Source organism: Meriones unguiculatus, chromosome X (genome assembly GCF_030254825.1).
Source record: "Meriones unguiculatus strain TT.TT164.6M chromosome X, Bangor_MerUng_6.1, whole genome shotgun sequence".
Taxonomy (NCBI): Eukaryota; Metazoa; Chordata; class Mammalia; order Rodentia; family Muridae; genus Meriones; species Meriones unguiculatus.
The window spans coordinates 7,629,596-7,647,619 of NC_083369.1; the positions used below are offsets into that span (position 1 = coordinate 7,629,596).

Consider the following 18,024-nt stretch of genomic DNA (forward strand, 5'->3'; position numbering starts at 1 on the left):
GTTGACATGCCATTGGCCTTTTCATGGCATGAAGAATAACTTGGCAGAATTAGGTAACCGTGCTCTTGAGTTAATTAGCTTTGTAGTTAACAGGGATGCTATTAGAACTGATAAAAGTTGACTTGAAGCAGTGAAAATGGAATGGAATTGATAACCTTGAAATGAGAAAAGGAATAAAAAGTATAATCTGGATTATACTTTTGTGTCATTAGGGTGTACTTTAAAAGCTTCACTTTCTTTTTTTTTTTTTTTAAAGCAAACATTTTTTATTCATGAACACCGGCTGCCTCATCCTAAGGCAGGGTTTGAGAGCTCACCATTGGCTGTGAGGAAGACAAGGCATTTATAGCTCAGGGGTAGGGGGCTTCCAGATAGAGGATTTGGAGGGCAAAATAGGTGGGGTACAGGCACAGAACAGAAGCATAACAAGTTAGTCATAACAACCTCCTGAAACAAAGACATGGTCATGAGGTGTCTAACAAGGCAGTCATAAGGTGGTCACATAACCTTATGAAACAAAGATAGGCTTGTAAGATGCTATAAATAACTTTCTGAAACAAAGACCTGATTGCCATTTCTGGAACAGGCAGTACAGAACCATTTGTAGTTAAGGCTACAGGTGGGGCACAGCCCTATCCTTGAGAAACAGAGATTTAATCACAAGCAGGAATGAACCTAGTTTGTCTTTACTATGAGATGGCTTTTAAGCCTAAGATGGAGGCAGGCTGGTTCTTCACTAGATGGCTTAAAATAGGCTACAGGTATTTGATTCAACAGGTCTTTATCTCACCTACTCCCACAGTTCAAACACATGGCTTCCTTTCTCCTAACCTGGAGTGGATGTAAAAGCTTCACTTTCAAATATTTTTCAGGTTCCATGTTCCAGAGCGGATGTCTTCAATAGCAAACAACTTACTATGGTAGAAAAGCGATTGCTTATGAAATTTCTTACATTTTGTATGGAGTATGAAGAGCATCCCAATGAATACAAAGGTATTGCTTTTCATTAACTTGTGTTTTCTAATTACTTGAGATTTTAATTTTAATATGCATCCTCAGATTGGTAAACAACTGATTATTCTAAAATGCATTCTAATTCTGATACATGTATTAAGTTAGCCCTAGCAACATGGTACTATTTAAATTCATTCAAATTAAATACTGAAAAGTTTGTTCCCTCAGTCAGTTTAGCCATAATTAAAGTACATAGTACCCATATGCAGTTATTGCCAAAAAAGGAAATATTTTCAACAAGAATGTCATGCCAGGGTCCCTTTTATAATGTTTTAATTAGATACTGTTGTTAACTGATTATTTAATTATTCTGTTTATGGCACTAGGGACTGGTAAGACCTGGCTCATGAGATATAGTATTATTAATTTATTCTTGAAGTATGACATGCCTTTTTTATTATTTCATCTTTATTTTGTCAATAATAATAATTTGTGTAGCTGTCTATTTAATACTGCTTTTACTTAGAATATCGAGCTTTTCCTTTTGATTAACATAAATGCTGTGTCACATATAGGGGAACCCCCAGATTTAGAGATCTTTTGGCTCCCTGTCTTAGCTTTAACCCTTTTACTGTAATCTTACTTTAGCTTATAAAAAACTTACTTCACTACTTTAACGTCAGCTATTTTTCAGGTACATTGGGATGGAAATATTGTATAAAACTAAGATATTTTGTTGATAATTGAATTATAAAGTTACATTGAGAATTGCATAATAATTTATTTATTTTTAGTTAAATTTTTATTTTTACGTTAATTACATTTTATTCCCTTTGCATCCCAGCTGTAGCCCCTTCCCTCATTCTCTCCCAATCCCACCCTTCGTCCCTCATCTCCCATGCCCCTCTCCAAGTCCACCAATAGGGGAGGTCCACCTTCCCTTCCATCTGACCCTAGCTTATCAGGTCTCATCAGGACTGGCTGCAGTTTCCTCCTCTTTCTCCTGGCAAGCCTGCTCCTTCCTCAGCCGGGCGTGGGGGAGCTGGTCAAAGAGCCAGCCATTGAGTTCATGTCAGAGACAGTCCCTCTTCCCCTTACTATGGCATCCACTTAGAGACTGAGCTGCCATGGGCTACATCTGAGCAGGGGTTCTAGGTTATATTGATGAATGTACCTTGGTTCGAGTATCAGTCTCAGAAACTACCCGTGAGCCCAGATATTTTCGTTCTGTTGCTCCCCTTGTGGAGCTCTTGTCCTCTCCAGGTCATACTAACTCCCCCTTCTTTCATATGATTCCCTGCACTCTGTCGAAAGTTTGGTTACGATTCTCAACATCTGCTTTGATACACTGCTAGGTAGAGTCTTTCAGAGGCCCTCAGTGGTAGGCTCCTGTCCTGTTTCTTGTTTTCTTCTTGTTCCAATGTCTTTCTGATTTGTTGTTCTGAGTGAGGATTAATCCTCTTACCTTGGGTCCTCCTTCTTGTTTAGCTTCTTTAAGTGTACAGATTTTAGTGTGTTTATCCTATCTTGCTTAATTCTCTCTATTAATGCTTTAAAGTAATAAATACCAGGGTTTTCTTTCCAGTGCTTAAACTTAGAGCCTCTCAGTCAGTTAATTTCTATAATTTTTATTCACTTAGATTATTTCCATGAAATCCTGTCTTTCATCTCATGATTGGTTCCTCATAGTAGTTGTATATTTGTTTGTTTTCCCTTACTGACTGAGAGTATTAATTTTGTAGCTATTCCTTATTATTTGATGTGTGGTTTTCAGTATATTGGATCCCAGCAGCCACAAAAAAAAATGGTTTCATTATTTTTTAGTAAAACATTTTTTTTAATTCTAGGTTTGAATAAGAAGTATATAGTAAACAAATATATGATGTAATATGTAACAAAAGTAACATTTTTATTAATGTATTTTATCAGTTCATTCCAATTTATCTTGTTTAATATTTTTAGATATTAAATGCTATTAAATGCTAGTGAATTGAGGTTATTGCCATCCACACTAATCCATTGAGTTGTTTAATATATTCCTGGATATACTAAATAAATATTCATCATTCAAATATAATACTGCTGCCTGAAACTAGCATTCTTCAACATTAAAATTTAAAGCCTTAAAAAATGCCATGTATTCATTTAGGATAGTGAGGTTGTTTCCATATTTCATTCTTAAGACTAATACATAGTACATGTTCAAACTGTAGTATTAAGGACCACTTGTATCCTGGTTGAACTCTTTAATGGGCCTAGCTATATTAATGTAGGGTGGTGTTGGTCCTCCTCCCAAGGGTCCAGCCTGTGGGTAAGGATAGGGGGTCCAGGCTGAGGCCATGAGAGGTGCTGGAGTCGTTATACAGATGCTGGGAGTTGGGTGAAAGCAATCTGAAGGCGAGTTGATATACACTGGTTTATTCGCAGAAGAGAGACCACTGTGTAGATTGTTGGATGACCAATCAGGTTCTTCCTTGCCATCTCTGAGCCTGCCATTGGTTGTTGGTCTCTAGGCAGGCTTCCCTAACTCAGGCCATGCATCCTCTGCCGAACTACCTCCTCAGTTTTGTCAGCGGAAGTCACCCCAGGTCATAAGCCCCAATGTTCCCTTGCCAGAAATGCCCACAGGGTGGTTTTAAATAGATATTAAAATTGATTTAAATTGATAAATTTTCATCTTTCTTTTCATAGGCTATGAGGAAACTATATTTTCTGAATATTTAAAAACTCAAAAATTAACCCCCAACCTACAATACTTTGTCCTACATTCAATTGCAATGACATCAGAGACAACAAGCTGTACTATAGATGGTCTCAAAGCTACCAAAAACTTTCTTCAGTGTCTTGGGCGGTATGGCAACACTCCATTTCTGTTTCCTTTATATGGCCAAGGAGAACTCCCACAGTGTTTTTGCAGGTAAGTTATGATTTATATCTTCTAAAAGTTGTATGGATAACATAAAAATTAGACTAAAGCTGGGTGGTACATCCCTGTATTCCTAACCTGTGGGACATGAAGGCAGGAGGATTAGGAGTTTAAAGCCATTATTGGCTTCAAAGCATGTTGGGCAGGCTGAGTTATTGATGCTCCTATTTTAAAATAAATTCAGTGAAAAGTTAGCACATGCAAACATAGTTCATTCTATTTTTATAGGTGATTTAATGTTTATTTTTTTCATCTTAGTGGCATATTCAGTTTGGCGTGTTTTTGAACATGATAAAATTTCATAAATTATGTTTGTCATCCAACATGGTTCCTTCAATCTTATATATGTGTGTGTGTGTGATATCATGTATATACTATCATATATATATATATATACATGATGTATAATATATGTGATACACATACACATACACAAGTTTTTTATTGTTAGGTAATTTATTGAGAATGTATCATAAGTTACTTTTTTCATTTTTATGTTCATCTTTTATTTTTTAATGATTTCTTTTCATGTACATTTGCTGTTTGGCCTATTTGTATGTCTGTGTGAGGTAGTCGGATCCACTGGAACTGGAGTTACAGACAGTTGTGAGCTGGCATGAGGGTGCTGGGAATTGAACCTGGTCCTCTGGAAAAGCAGCCAATGCGCTTAACCCCTGAGCTTTCTCTCCAGCACCTGTTCATGTTTTCTATTAACATCTTTTTTGTATGTTTCTTAGTTAAGGTTTCTACTGCTATGAAGAAACACTGTGACCCAAGCAACTTGGGGGAGGAAAGAGTTTATTCATTTTACACTTCCACATTGTTCATCATCACCAAAGGGAGTCAGGACAGGAGTTCAAACATGGCAGGAACCTGGAGACAGGAGCTGATGCAAAGGCAATGGAGGAGTGCTGTGTACTGGCTTGCTCTCTATGTCTTAGTAGAACACAAGAACAGTACCCCAGGGATAACAAACCCACAATGGGCTGGACCCTCCCCCTTCCATCACTAATTAAGAAAATGTCTTACTGCTACTTCTTATAAGGGGCATTTTTTTTTTTTCATTTGACAGTCCTACTTTTCAGATAACTCTAGCTTCTAGGTCAATTTGACATAAGACTAGCCAGCACAGGGTTTCTTATATGTGTTCAAGACTTTCTTTAGGCGCCAGAGAGATGAATCAGTAGAGAAGATCTACATTCATATCCTCAGAACCCACATAAAAAGCCAGACATAGCCACATTTATGGCCTGTGAACCACGTTCTTCTTTTGAGGAAAATATCTGAGGCTAGAGGAACTAGCTTGCTGCTGCAAACTTAGCTCCAGGTTTAGTGAAAAAAACCTGTCTTCATTTTTTTTTTCCTATTGCAATGATAAAACAGCATGGCTATGGAAACTTTTGGAAGAAGGGCTTCCATTTGGGCTTCCATTTCCAGAGAGATAGGAGCCTCCTCATGGCAGGGAACCATAGCAGCAAGTGGTAATTATGGTGGCAGGAGCAGGTGTCTCATTTCACATAATCATATACAAGCAGGAAGCAGAGTTTTTGATGTGTGTTGAGACTTAAACACTCAAAGCCCCCTTGTAGTATACTTCTCCATTAAGGCCACACCTGCTAAACCTCCCCAAACAACTCCAACATCTATTGAGTTTATGAGGAATATTCTTGTTTGAACCACTGCATGGGAATGAGGTGACATGTGATAAAGCAGGCACAGGCACACACACATACACTCCGAGAAACACATACAAGGACTTTGTTTAGGATGCATTTCCAAGAATAATTTTTTTTTATATAATTCGATATGTATGAGTGTTTTGCCTGAATGTATATATGTGTATCACATGTGTACCTGGTATCCATGGAGACCAGAAGACAGTGCAGGATGCACTGGAACTATAGTTACAGATGATTGGGTACTGCCATGTGGTAGCTGAGAATCAAACATGGGTCCTCAGCAATAGTGCTACTATCTTTGCAGCTAAGAATGAATTATTATTTTTTAACCATACAGTATGTGTCTTACATTTTACAATCAAAATGTTATTCCTTTTGTTAATTATATTAGTTACACCCTAGGAACAGTATATAGAAAAATCTCTTAGCTTTATATATTTACCAACATTTAAATAATTTCGTTAGTCCTTAACCACAAAAATTTCATTGCACTGTATCTTAATTTTGAATTGACCTGTTTTCGTGTGTCATTGAGCCTCTCATATGTTTGCTGGCTATTCGTGATTTCTATTCTGAGGAATGCTTTTTTTTCTGTTACATTTTTAAGTTAATTTACGTATTTACTCACTTTACATCCCAATTGTAGCCCCTCCCTCTGTTTCTCCCAGTCTCACTCTCTTTCCCATTTCCCCCTTCCCTCTCTCCTGTTCCTCAGATAAGGGGAAACACACACACACACACACACACACACACACACACACTCCCAAGCTTATTTAATCACATCAGGACTGAGCACATCCTCTTCCTTTGGGGTCTGGCAAGGAAGACCTGTTAGTGGGGAGTAATCAAAGAGCAGGCAACAAACTCCATGTCAGAGACAGCTCTGACTCCCTTACTATGGATCCTATTGAAGCCTGAGCAGCCCTTCAGCTACATCTGTATAGGGGACCGAGGCGCAGTCCATGCATGGTCCTTGGTTGATGCTACAGTTTCCATAGGCTCCCCAGGGCCCTGGTTAGTTGGTTTTGTTGCTCTTCTTGTGGAGCTCCTGGCACCTCCAATCCTTCTTTTTCTTTCTCCCCCTTTTACACAAGAGTCCCTATGCTTCACAGATGTTTGCCTGTGAGTCTCAGCATGTGTTTCCATCCATTGTTGGGTGGAGCCTTTCAGAGAACAGCTAAGCTAGGCTTTTGTCTTGTTGCCTCTCTTCAGCCACTACCACTGTCTTTTCTATTTCGTCACTTGAATGAGATTTAAGCAACCTCTCTTCAGTCCTCCTTGTTACTTACCTTCTTTGGGTCTGTGAGCTATAATATGTCTATCCTCTTTTATACTGCTAAAATCTGCTTGTAAGTGAGTACATTCCATGTGTGTCTTCCTGGGTCTGGGTTACCTCACTCAGATGATCTTTTCTAATTCCATCCATTTGCCTGCAAATTTCATGATTTCTTTGCTTTTAATAGCTGAGTAGTATTCTATTGTTTAAATGTATATCTTCATCAATTCTTAATCTAGAAAAGGACTAACATCCAAAATATACAAAGAACTCAAGAAATTGAACACCAGCAACCAAAATCATTCAATTAAAAATGTGGTACACAGCTAAACAGAATTCTCAACAAAGGAATATGGAATGGCAGAGAAGCCCTTATAGCAATGTTCATTGTCCTTGCTGATTAGGGAAATGTAAACCAAAATGACTATGAGATTCTTCTATCTTACATCTGTCAGAATGGCTAAGATCAAAAACTCAAGTTACAGCATATGCTGGTGAGGATGTGGAGCAAGGGGAACACTCCTCCATTGCTTGTGGGAGTACAAATTTGAACAACCACTTTGGAAATCAACCAAATTTATCAGAAAATTGGTAATAGATCTACCTCAAGACCCAGTTATAGCAATGCTGGGCATATACCCAAAAGATGTTCCACCATACAACAAGGACACTTGCTCAACTATGTGTATTGCAGCTATATTCGTTAATAGCCAGAATCTGGAAACAATCTAGATATCCTTTTGTCTGAAGAATACTTTTTCATCTCTTTCTTTCTTTCTTTCTTTCTTTCTTTCTTTCTTTCTTTCTTTCTTTCTTTCCTTCTTTCTTTCTTTTTCCTTCTTCTTCTTCTTCTTCTTCTTCTTCTTCTTCTTCTTCTTCTTCTTCTTCTTCTTCTTTTTTCTTTGTCTCTCTCTGTCTCTCATTTGCTTGTTTGTTTTTTTCAAGACAGGGTTTCTCTGTTTAACAGCTCTGGCTGTCCTGGAACTCACTTTGTAGACTAGGACAAAAAAGAAAAAGGAAAAGGGCCCATAAAACAGGCCTGTCTGGCCTCAAACTCATGAGACCTGCCTACTTTTGCTTCTCAAGTGCTGGGATTAAAGGCATGCACCACTACACCTGGCTTGTTGCCCTTTTCTTATTAATTTATAGGATTTTAAAAGTGTAGTCTGATCATTGATCATAGTTAAAAGGTTTTGTTTGTGATTTTGTTCTATGAGATCGCTAAGATGAATATAGTTGGAGTCAGGAAGCTTTCATTTCTGCTTAGCTTTTTAATAGGTAGTATAACTAGTAGTTATTATAAACTTTGGAGATAGACTGCTTCTGTTTAAGTCAAGTTTTCTTTGTTTGCTACTATTGTAACCTTGGATAAGTTTTATAGCTAAATTAGCTTTCTAAAAATTAAGTTTGGTGTTTGAGTTGTCTCTATTTAAGCTTTGTTTCCTGAGTATTAATTTCTGTTCTTTACTGTCTTTGTGATTTTTCTTTTCAGAGACAGTTTAGCTCTTTTTTGTTCTTCCTTGCCTTTCATAGTTATTAAGCTGAAACTTAGAATAATTAGTGGTACTGACCTGTCTTTGAAATCAGATCCACCAATCCCCAAAGTTTAAGTACTGGTAGCCTGTGTTTGACTTGAAACTGTACCTATAACATTGTTGATTACCACTGATTTTGTAAGTATAGATTGTAATGGAAAATTATGTAAGAAGAGATCACTTTTCAATGCAGCTCAGAATTTCTCTGAGAGACTACCCTTTTGATACTTGATACCACTAGAATTTTAAATGGGCATGCATAACACTTGAGTTTGTTAAATATAACATGAGATGATTATGAAATTATTGAACAACATAGTATGGACCACATTTATTATTTTTGTATTGCTTACATTTCTCTCCACGCTGAATGGTACCATGTATAGTTTCTATGTCTGAGTGTATAAATTTTTGATTAATATTAACTTCACAATACTGTAGTTTTTAAAGTACATAATGTTTATTTCTGACTATTTTATCATAGAAAATGACAAAATACAGTATTCATATATGTTTTATGTATTGAAAAGTTAACTGTATTAATTTGTTGTGTTAAAAATATCTCATGATGTAGCTTGGGCTGGCGTCAAACTGTACATTTCCCTACATCAGCCTCTGAAGTAGTCAGATTATATAGGCCTGTCCCACCATGCTCTTGTTGTCTTAGAGACTTACTGCCTCTGTCTGCAAACCTAGACCTAGTACTGGAAGCTTCTACTCTCCATACAATCTAGACCTAGAGTGTTTTCAGCCTCTGAGACTTATTGCAGATTAAGTTTTTAAATAAAACATTATTAAAGCTTAAATCACACATCGATCCCAGTACCTTAATAGTGGGTGACTTCAATACTCCACTTTTATCATGGGACAGCTCATCTAGTCATAAGCTAAATAGGAAAATAAAGGCACTTATAGAGGCCCTAAATCAAATGGACCCAATAGATGTCTACAGAACTTTTCACCCAAACTCAAAAGAGTATGCCTTCTTTTCAGCACCTCATGGAATCTTCTCAAAAATAGACCCTATATTCAGGCACAAAGCGATCCTCAACAAATATAAAAAGATCCAAATAATCTCTTTATCCTTTCAGAGTACCATGGCCTAAAACTAGACCTCAAAAACAAAATAAAAAAGCCAACATACACATGGCAACTAAACAATTCTCTACTCAGTGACAGCTTGGTCAAGGGAAACATAGAAAAAGAACTTAGAGATGTCCTAAAATTCAATGAAAATGAAAGCTCAACTTACCCAAACTTATGGCACACTATCAAAGCAGTGCTAAGAGGAAAGTTCATAGCTCTAAGTGCTTCCAGAAAGAAGTTTCAGACATCTCATACAAGCAACTTAATGACACACAAAATCACTAGAAGTAGACACACCCAAGAGAAGTAAACAATTGGAAATAACCAAACTCACAGCTGAAATCAATGAATAAAGTTACCTTCTGGATGTTTTGTTTCTTAGTCATATGTTGAACACAAATTAATTTAATGTTTGAATTTGGATCTCATCATTAAGATACCTTGTCACCTTTTGTATTGTACAAATCTTCCAAAATAGAAACATACTTCAGAATGAGAAATTTATGTATTATATCATAGACAAACAAGATCACCTTCCCCTAAGTTGGTTACTAATCTTTTTAAGGCTGTCACCAGAACTTATTTATTTTATTCTTGTTACTGAGCTGGTGTCAGTATTGTGTTTGTAGTTCAACTTCGGTATTTGTTATATAAATTATACTTGGTTTTCTCCAAATTATACTTGAAGTATTCTTTTAATGAATGGTACAAGGCAATGTCTTTATACTAGAAACAACAAACACTTTTCCTTGTAATGCTTGAAATATTATATTAAACTTTTAACTAGTCCTTTGGAAATTAATACAACGCCGAGTTCTTGGTGTATTTTATATAATGAGACTGTTTACAGTAAAATTGCATTTACTTCTCTTATGGATAGTATTTTCTAAGTTTTTAATGGATTTACTGCATAGTGTACTACAATTTCATATATACATTGATCTGTTTATATCCTAAACTACTAACAATGCCACTGTCTATACTTCGTAGCCTGCACATTTTATCACCAGGTTATCAGAATAAGGTGTCACCTGTTCTGTGATTTCTGGCCATCATTCTGTATTCTGTGTCAATGTAAGCCTCTTAAGCATTTCTCACAGCCAGTTCCAGCATGTTCTCATCAAGGCCACTGTTATAAATGGTGTGCATGCATATTTATGTGAAGGATTCAAAGACATTTATAAGTTATATCCGTGCTTCCTAAGTGAATTCTGTGTAAGAAGTATAAGTTTAACTACTAGAGATAACTTCCGTGAATAAATGATGTTTGAGGCTTTTATCATTTTAAATTGGTAGATTTTTTTCACAATGAAAATGAAGCTTATTTATAGTGCTACCTAGTAGACATTAATATATCAGAGCATATAATTGGGACAATATTGGAAGGAACGTCACTGGAACCTATCTTTTTTTCTAGTCTTTCAAGCCTTACAATTTTCTTTTCTTTACTATGTGTTGGTGTGTGTGTTTGTTTGTTCTCTGCCATGTTGGCTAGAATGTGTGTGCAGGACATAGATTTGTAAGCACAGATTATTTTCTAAACAGACCTTCTTTTTCTGCCCCTACCCTCGGGAATTTATTACTACTCTCATCTGTGTAGTTGGTGACATAATACATTTTAGAACTACTTCCTAGTTCAGAAAGGATTTTATATATTGTATCATGTTTTTTTTTTTTAATAATCTTAGAAATGGAGCAACGTATTTGAAACAATCGAATTTTAATTTTTAAATATCTTATTTTTTCATTCATTTATTCATTGTATGTATATGCACAAGTCCCTCAGAATGCAGGTACACAGCAAAGAACAATTTGCAGGGATCAGTTCTTTTCTCCCACTATGTGGTTTTAGGGATCAAATTTATGTATATCTCAGTATCCAAGTGGGTTCTCTAGTAAGAGGAACAGGGACTGTCTCTGATTTGAATTCAGGGGCTGGCTCTTTGATCACCTCTGCCTGAGGGGGGAGCAGCCTTGCCAGGCCACAGAGGAAGACAATACAGCCACTTCTGATGAGACCCCATAAGCTAGATGGAAGGGGAGGAGGACCTCCCCTATCAGTGGACTTGGGGAGGTGCATGGGAGGACATGAGAGAGGGAAGATGGGATTGGGAGGGAATGAAGGAGGGGGCTTTAGCTGGGATACAAAGTGAATTAACTGTAATTAATATAAAAAATAAAAATCCAATAAAATTATGTGTATCATGCTTGGTACCATGTGATTTACCAGCATGAGCAAACATTTCCCATTTTTTAATAAGCAGACTGGGAATGTGCAGATAATTTTGTGTAAGGGGAAAATGGAAATAAGAAGATGGTATTTAACTGTTAGTTTACACAAGAATTTAGTATTTTGTGATTTAGTGACGTATATTTGTTCTCGTTTTGTCCTTCCAATGTGAAAAACTAAAGATAATTATTGGGGATGGTTCAGTTTTAGCATATGTGTGTAAACATATACATCTCTATCTGTGTTTATGGCCACACAGTCAATAACCAGCAAACATTTTTCCTGAGTGTTCAGACCCTGCATGTTATGTGTGAAGAATCAAATAATTGCAACGTAATGTATAAGAAAAGAACCCTGTGTGTCGGCATAAGGTTATTGTGTAGTTTAAATGCTGATTTCGGTATCCCCCGTATCTTCTTACGAGCCTTGTTCTGAGATTCGCCTGTCTTAATATTGTAAAATCTTTGCTCCTGAGTGGTCCCTTGACATGTCAGTAATGGAACTTACAACCAGTTGCTTGGCAGAGGAGAAAATACGGGTGGACATCCTGCCAGCCAGGGGAGGAGGAGTTAGAAGAAGTAGAGGAATCAGCCAGGGGACTGAGTCATGGGCAGATGTCGAAGAAACATGAGGAGAGTGAGCTTACCAAGGAAAGCTACAAAATGAAGATATTGCTGGTATGTAGGCTGGGAGGAAACCAGATCTGTTTAGATGGTTAAGATAACAGTACTAACTCAGTTCTTGTGCTGTGATGTTTAAACAAATATAAAAGAGTCTCAGTTATTTATATAATAGCAGGGTTAACAGTGAAATTAAGAGAAATAAACACAGTTATGTAAAAGTAACATCAAATGTCGTACCATCGTGGGGCAGAGTTTACAGTAATTTAGCAAGAACGTATGTAGAAAATGAAATTACAGAGTATTTTCTTAGTTCTGTTTCTAAGGCAGGAGCTCACAGCTTCCTGATTAGACAGACCCACCCCCAACTCCCACCTGTCCCCACCTCTGCAAAGCAGCAAGACCTCTACCTGGCTGTAGAAAAACAAAAACTGATACATAGAACCCTACAGAGGTAGTTCTTTTAGCCTTTGCTAAGAAAGAGAAAAAAAAAGTGATTTTTTAACGTAACTAAGCTTTTCAAAGCCAGACTTTCCTAGCCAAGAGAGGAAGCTAAATCCCTTTGAGAAGGGGATCTTGATGATCTAACTCTTGCAGGACAGAGGAGCTAAGACTTGTGGACTCAATCCAGAGTTGGGGCAGAGTCAGGAACTCTTGAGGGAGGTAGAAAAGAAAAGCATCTACTTGGAAGCAGGAGCCAGAGACAGACTAAGAAGCATCAAGTCTCTGAACTGTTAAGGACTAGAAGCTGAGCAGAAGAAAGTAAAGTCCTTAAGGAAAGGTTTTAATGTTAAAGAAGATGATTAAGGGGCAGGGAAGTGATGAGGGACTGAGGGTGGGACTAGGAGGGAATGAGGGAGTGGGCTACAACGGGGATACAAAGTTAATAAACTGTAACTAATATTTAAAAAACAAAATAAAAGAGTATTATTTTTATGTTAATAAAGACAGTGACATAGTGCTTTTCTAGATTCCATTTGATTCTGCTTCTCTTAGCATAGAAATAATTTTTTTTTAAGTGATAATTTCAGTTTTGTAAATCCTCTTTCGGAAAGATCAGGATAAAACTGACTTGGAGAAAGAAGAGACTGAGAAACTAGATGTGAAATTAAAGGCTATAGAGCAGAAGTTGGAGGTATCATTGAAACAAAATAGAGAGCCTTCAGATAAATCCAATTTGAAACTTAAAATAAGTAATAAAAAATAATAATAAATAAATAGAAGAGGTAGTTCCAGATGAGGAAAGTCTACTAAGGCTTGAAGAATTACAAAATGGCAGCCCATTGGAAATCCTCCTCCCCTAGTTGGCAGGATGTCCAGCCCTATTTTCTCTCCTGTTCAGTGATTGGCTGTAAGCTGCTTTACTGGCATATCAGGGAACCATTGGGGAGCAGAGTTTATGTCAGAAGACTCTCAGAATAAGGCTTACAACCAGATATGAGGGATACAGAAATCAGCATTTTAATTACACAATTACCTTATGCCTACACCTTTTATTGCAGAAAAATTGTAGACCTGAAGCTGATCTCTGAATTAATGATTTTTAAAACAGAGCATGAGCAAGACCCAAATGTACAAAAGATGTCAATGGATGTGTGCATCTTTAACAACCTTACTCAAGATTATTGGAGCAACAAGAATAGAAAAGCAAGGGTATCTTCTATTGAATGCATTCAATTAGTGATTTTAGAACTCAACCCCGAACGGGTGACACAGATGCTGATTGATTTGATAGTAATCATCAGCGTGGAGTTTTAATATAGACTAAGACATTTGGTGTTGCTGTATCTTCTCTGTCTTTTAAAATCTTCCTCAGTCAGGAGTTTCAGATTAGAAGATCAGTAGATAAATGCCTTTTGTTTAATGTTTTGTGGTTCCTTTTGGACAAATCATAGTAGCAAACATTTTTTTGGGGGCCAAAGTACTCTACTTATTTCATTCTCTAATAATCAGGACATTTTTCCCCTCTAGGGACTAAGAATTGTAAGAGACATTTGTTAATTTGTATGAATTGATCTGAAAATTGGGGAAGCCTTAAATGACCAGAGATTAAATTTTTGAGAAACTGTATGTACATACATACAATCTCAATTGCATAAAAAGTTAGAAAGAATGAAATGTCAGAGGCAGTCCCTCTTCACATTACTATGTAACCCAATTGGACTCTGAACTGCCCTGGGCTACGCCTCTGACATAATCTGATTGGCCTGCTCTTTGATCACCTCCCTCTGGGGGGGAGCAGCCTTACCAGGCCATAGTAGAGGACAATGCAGCCACTTTTGATGTGAACTGACAGACTAAGATCAGAAAGGAGAGGAGAACCTCCCCTACTAGTGGACTTGGGGAGTGGCATGCAAGCAGAGGGAGGAGGGAGGGTGGGATTGGGAGGGGAGGAGGGAGGGGCTTATGGGGGGATGCAGAATGAATAAAGTGTAATTGATGAAAAAAAAATGAAAGCTTGAAAAAAAAAAGAAAGAAGGAAATGAGGGCTTTTGATGTCTGTCTCATTGTTATTTCCAATTCCAAAAATGCTTTAGACTTTTTCCCCTTTAGGAGAAATCCCCTTAATCTCTTTCCATACAAAATAATCAAACTATAGTCCTGGAAAAATAGACATGGGTGAATGGTCATATAAATTGTTTTTGACTGGTTTCTGATTTTGCAAATGAGAACTAGGTTCTGGATACTAAGGCTAGATTACATATTTTCTTATATGTATCCTTTGTGGCTCATTCAGTATACAATAGTTAAAATACTTTTTCTGAAAAAGGATAGAGCTAGAGCTTCTTTATCAATAGTATATTAATCCTTGGAATTGTATATATGAAATATTATACATATGTTTTGTTATAAAAGGAGCCCATAGTTTTGTTAAATTTTTGCCAGAAGCTATGAATAAAAAGAATTGACTCATTGCTATGAATTTTCATTATTTAATATTTGTTGAGAGATCATGAAAGCAAGAGGTCCCAAGGAGTGAATTATAAGAGTGCTTCAGGAATTTATTTTTATATATGAGGTGGTCAGGACAAAGAAAACATGGAATTTGTTGATATTGGAACATTAATTTGTATGTACATTTTCCAGTTGGATACAAATCAATAGATATGCACTGGTCACATGGACCAGAACTAATTATAGTGACAGAGACTCATGAGATCAAAAGATTGTCCTGCTATTTACTTGTTACACACATTAGAGCAAGTATCTAATATCTTGCTGTTTCTCGTCTTTATGAGGATAATAATAGTGTCTATCTCGTGAATTGCAAGCATTACAATGGTTAATATCTAGAAGGTTCTTATAATATGTTTACCATGTATTATGCAAATATTAGCTGCTGTTTTACTATGATTATTAATGATCTCTGCTCCTGCTTTTATAGAATGACACCAGAGTGAATGTGAGGCAGAGTTGGAAAGTCAGGTTTAATATATAGATAAACAGTAAAGACTTCTTGCACAAAAGGTTAAATAGTAAGTAGTTTGAGTTTTTTAGGCTATATGGTCTCCTTTCAAAAACTTTACTAGAAAATGGTACTATAAGTATACCTGAATCTGGATTATGTCTGCTGTATATCAGCCATTCACTAAATAAAAATAAGTGAAAGCAAGGCCAATGTTATATAAAAATATGGCAGCTGTGTTAGTGAAATATTACAGTAGTGTCCCTTAAGCATTCACATATTAACACAGAATTTTAAAATTGTAGGTCATGGTATTTTGCATTTCTGTCTAGTTGCCAGGTGTTGCTGTTGTTACTGGTAACACATTTGTAGGAGAACCCATCAGTGGAATTGCTGGCTAATTTTCACTTTGATTAAGAAGAAAAAATATTAAAGTAAATTAAAATGAACACAAAATGTCAGCAGTAGTGCGGCACACCTTCAGTCCTAGCACTCTTAATTCCAGCACTCGGGATGTAGGGCCAGGCAGATCTCTGAGTTCAAGGCTAGCCTGGTTTACAGAGTGAGTTCTAGGACAGCTAGGGCTACACAAAGAAATCCTGTATCAATAAGCAAACAAAATGAACCAAAATGTGAATATAAACATTTGCTGTAGATTTGACTTCTTAACTGTACATTTAATTTAATAATTGATTTTTAGAGCATTCTGTATATAGTAAAAAAAATCATATAGCATAGGTCTTGATATCAATACAAGAAGTATATATTTTAGTTGAACGCAATGACAGGCTCTTGATTCCCTACCCCCCAAGGGAGGAGCAGTTCTGCTAGGCCACAGAGGAGGACTTTGCAGCCAGACCTGAGGATACCTGATAAAACAAGGCCATAGGAAAGGGGAGGAGGTCCTCCCCAATCCATGGATTTGGAAAGGAGCAGGGAGGCAGGGAAAAGCTGAGGGAAGGATTGGGAGGGAATAAGGGAATGTATACACCTGGGATACAGAGTTAATAAAATGTAACTAATAATAATAAACAATAAAAAAAGAAAGTATACCCATTAACCAATTTGAGATTAAATACACTTACCCAGGTACTAAAATATGAAAGTCATTGGTACTCAGAACTGATTTCTACAAACTTAAAATCTGACATGCATTTAATGTAAGATGCTTACATCCTGGTGAACTTATAGGTATTCATACTGTTGCCAGTTGTCCATTTTAAGAAAAGAAACCAAACTATTAGACTGCTCTGAGATAAGATTCATCACTTGTCTGAACCTGCTTGCAATTTACTGTGGTGTAGAAATGTAAGATACATAGTTATAAAGTCTCCTATAAGACAGTTTTTCGGCTTCACAGTTATAGACATTGATGTCAGTGTGATTCTTTTTTCTTTGGAGAATGGCTGTCCTATCTATTGAGGAAGATAACAGTATCCTTAGCATCTACCCATTAAACATCACATCTTTCTCCACTAATTTCTAGCAATATTTATTATTTTTATTAATTATAGTTTATTTAATTTTTATTAATTATACCTTATTCATCCCACCTGTAGCCCCCTCCCTCCCTCTCCCAATCTTACCATCCCTCCCCGTCCATGCCCCTCTCAAAGTCCACTGATAAGGGAGGAGCTCCTCCCCTTCCCTCTGACTCTAGACTATCAGGTTTCATCAGGACTGGTTGCATTGTCTTTCTCTGTGGCCTGGTCAGTCTGTTCCCTCATCAGGGGAAGGTGATCAAAGAGCAGGCCACTGAATTCATGTCAGAGACAGTTCCTGTTCTCTTTATAATGGAACCCACTTGGAGACTGAGCTGTCATGGGCTATATCTGTACAAGGGTTCTAGCTTTTCTTCATATGTGGTCCTAGGTTGGAGTATCAGCTTCAGAAAAGACCCCTGTGCCCAGATTTCTTGTTCTGTCACTCTCCTTGTGAAGCTCCTGTCTCCTCCAGGTCTTTCTATCTCCCAATTCTTCTTTTTAAATTAAATTTTTATTTTTTTAAATTAGTTAAAGTTCATTTACTTTGTATCCCAGCTATAGCCCCCTCCTTCATTCCCTCCCAATCCCACCCTCCCTCGTTTATCTCCTCCCTGGCCCTCTCCAAGTCCACTGATAGGGGAGATCCTCCTCCCCTTCCATCTGATCCCAGTTTATCAGGTCTCATCAGGACTGGCTGAAATGTTCTCCTCTGTAGCCTAGGAAGGCTACTCCTCCCTCGGGGGTGGGGGTGTCAAAGAGCCACTGACATGTCTTCATGTCAAAGACAGTCCCTGTTCCCCTTACTAGGATACCCACTTGGATACTGAG

The 18,024-nt window shown here is 37.1% G+C and overlaps 1 protein-coding gene across 2 annotated transcripts in view; it reads left to right on the top strand.

Annotated features, from left to right (window-relative positions):
- Nucleotides 1–18,024, top strand: part of Chm (CHM Rab escort protein) — a 154,982-nt gene that overhangs the window by 59,299 nt on the left and 77,659 nt on the right. For both annotated transcript variants that reach the window (XM_060375685.1, XM_060375686.1), the window contains exons 7-8: nt 873–993; nt 3,646–3,871. In XM_060375685.1, coding sequence (XP_060231668.1) covers nt 873–993; nt 3,646–3,871 — 347 coding nt within the window. The remainder of the gene's footprint in view (nt 1–872; nt 994–3,645; nt 3,872–18,024) is intronic.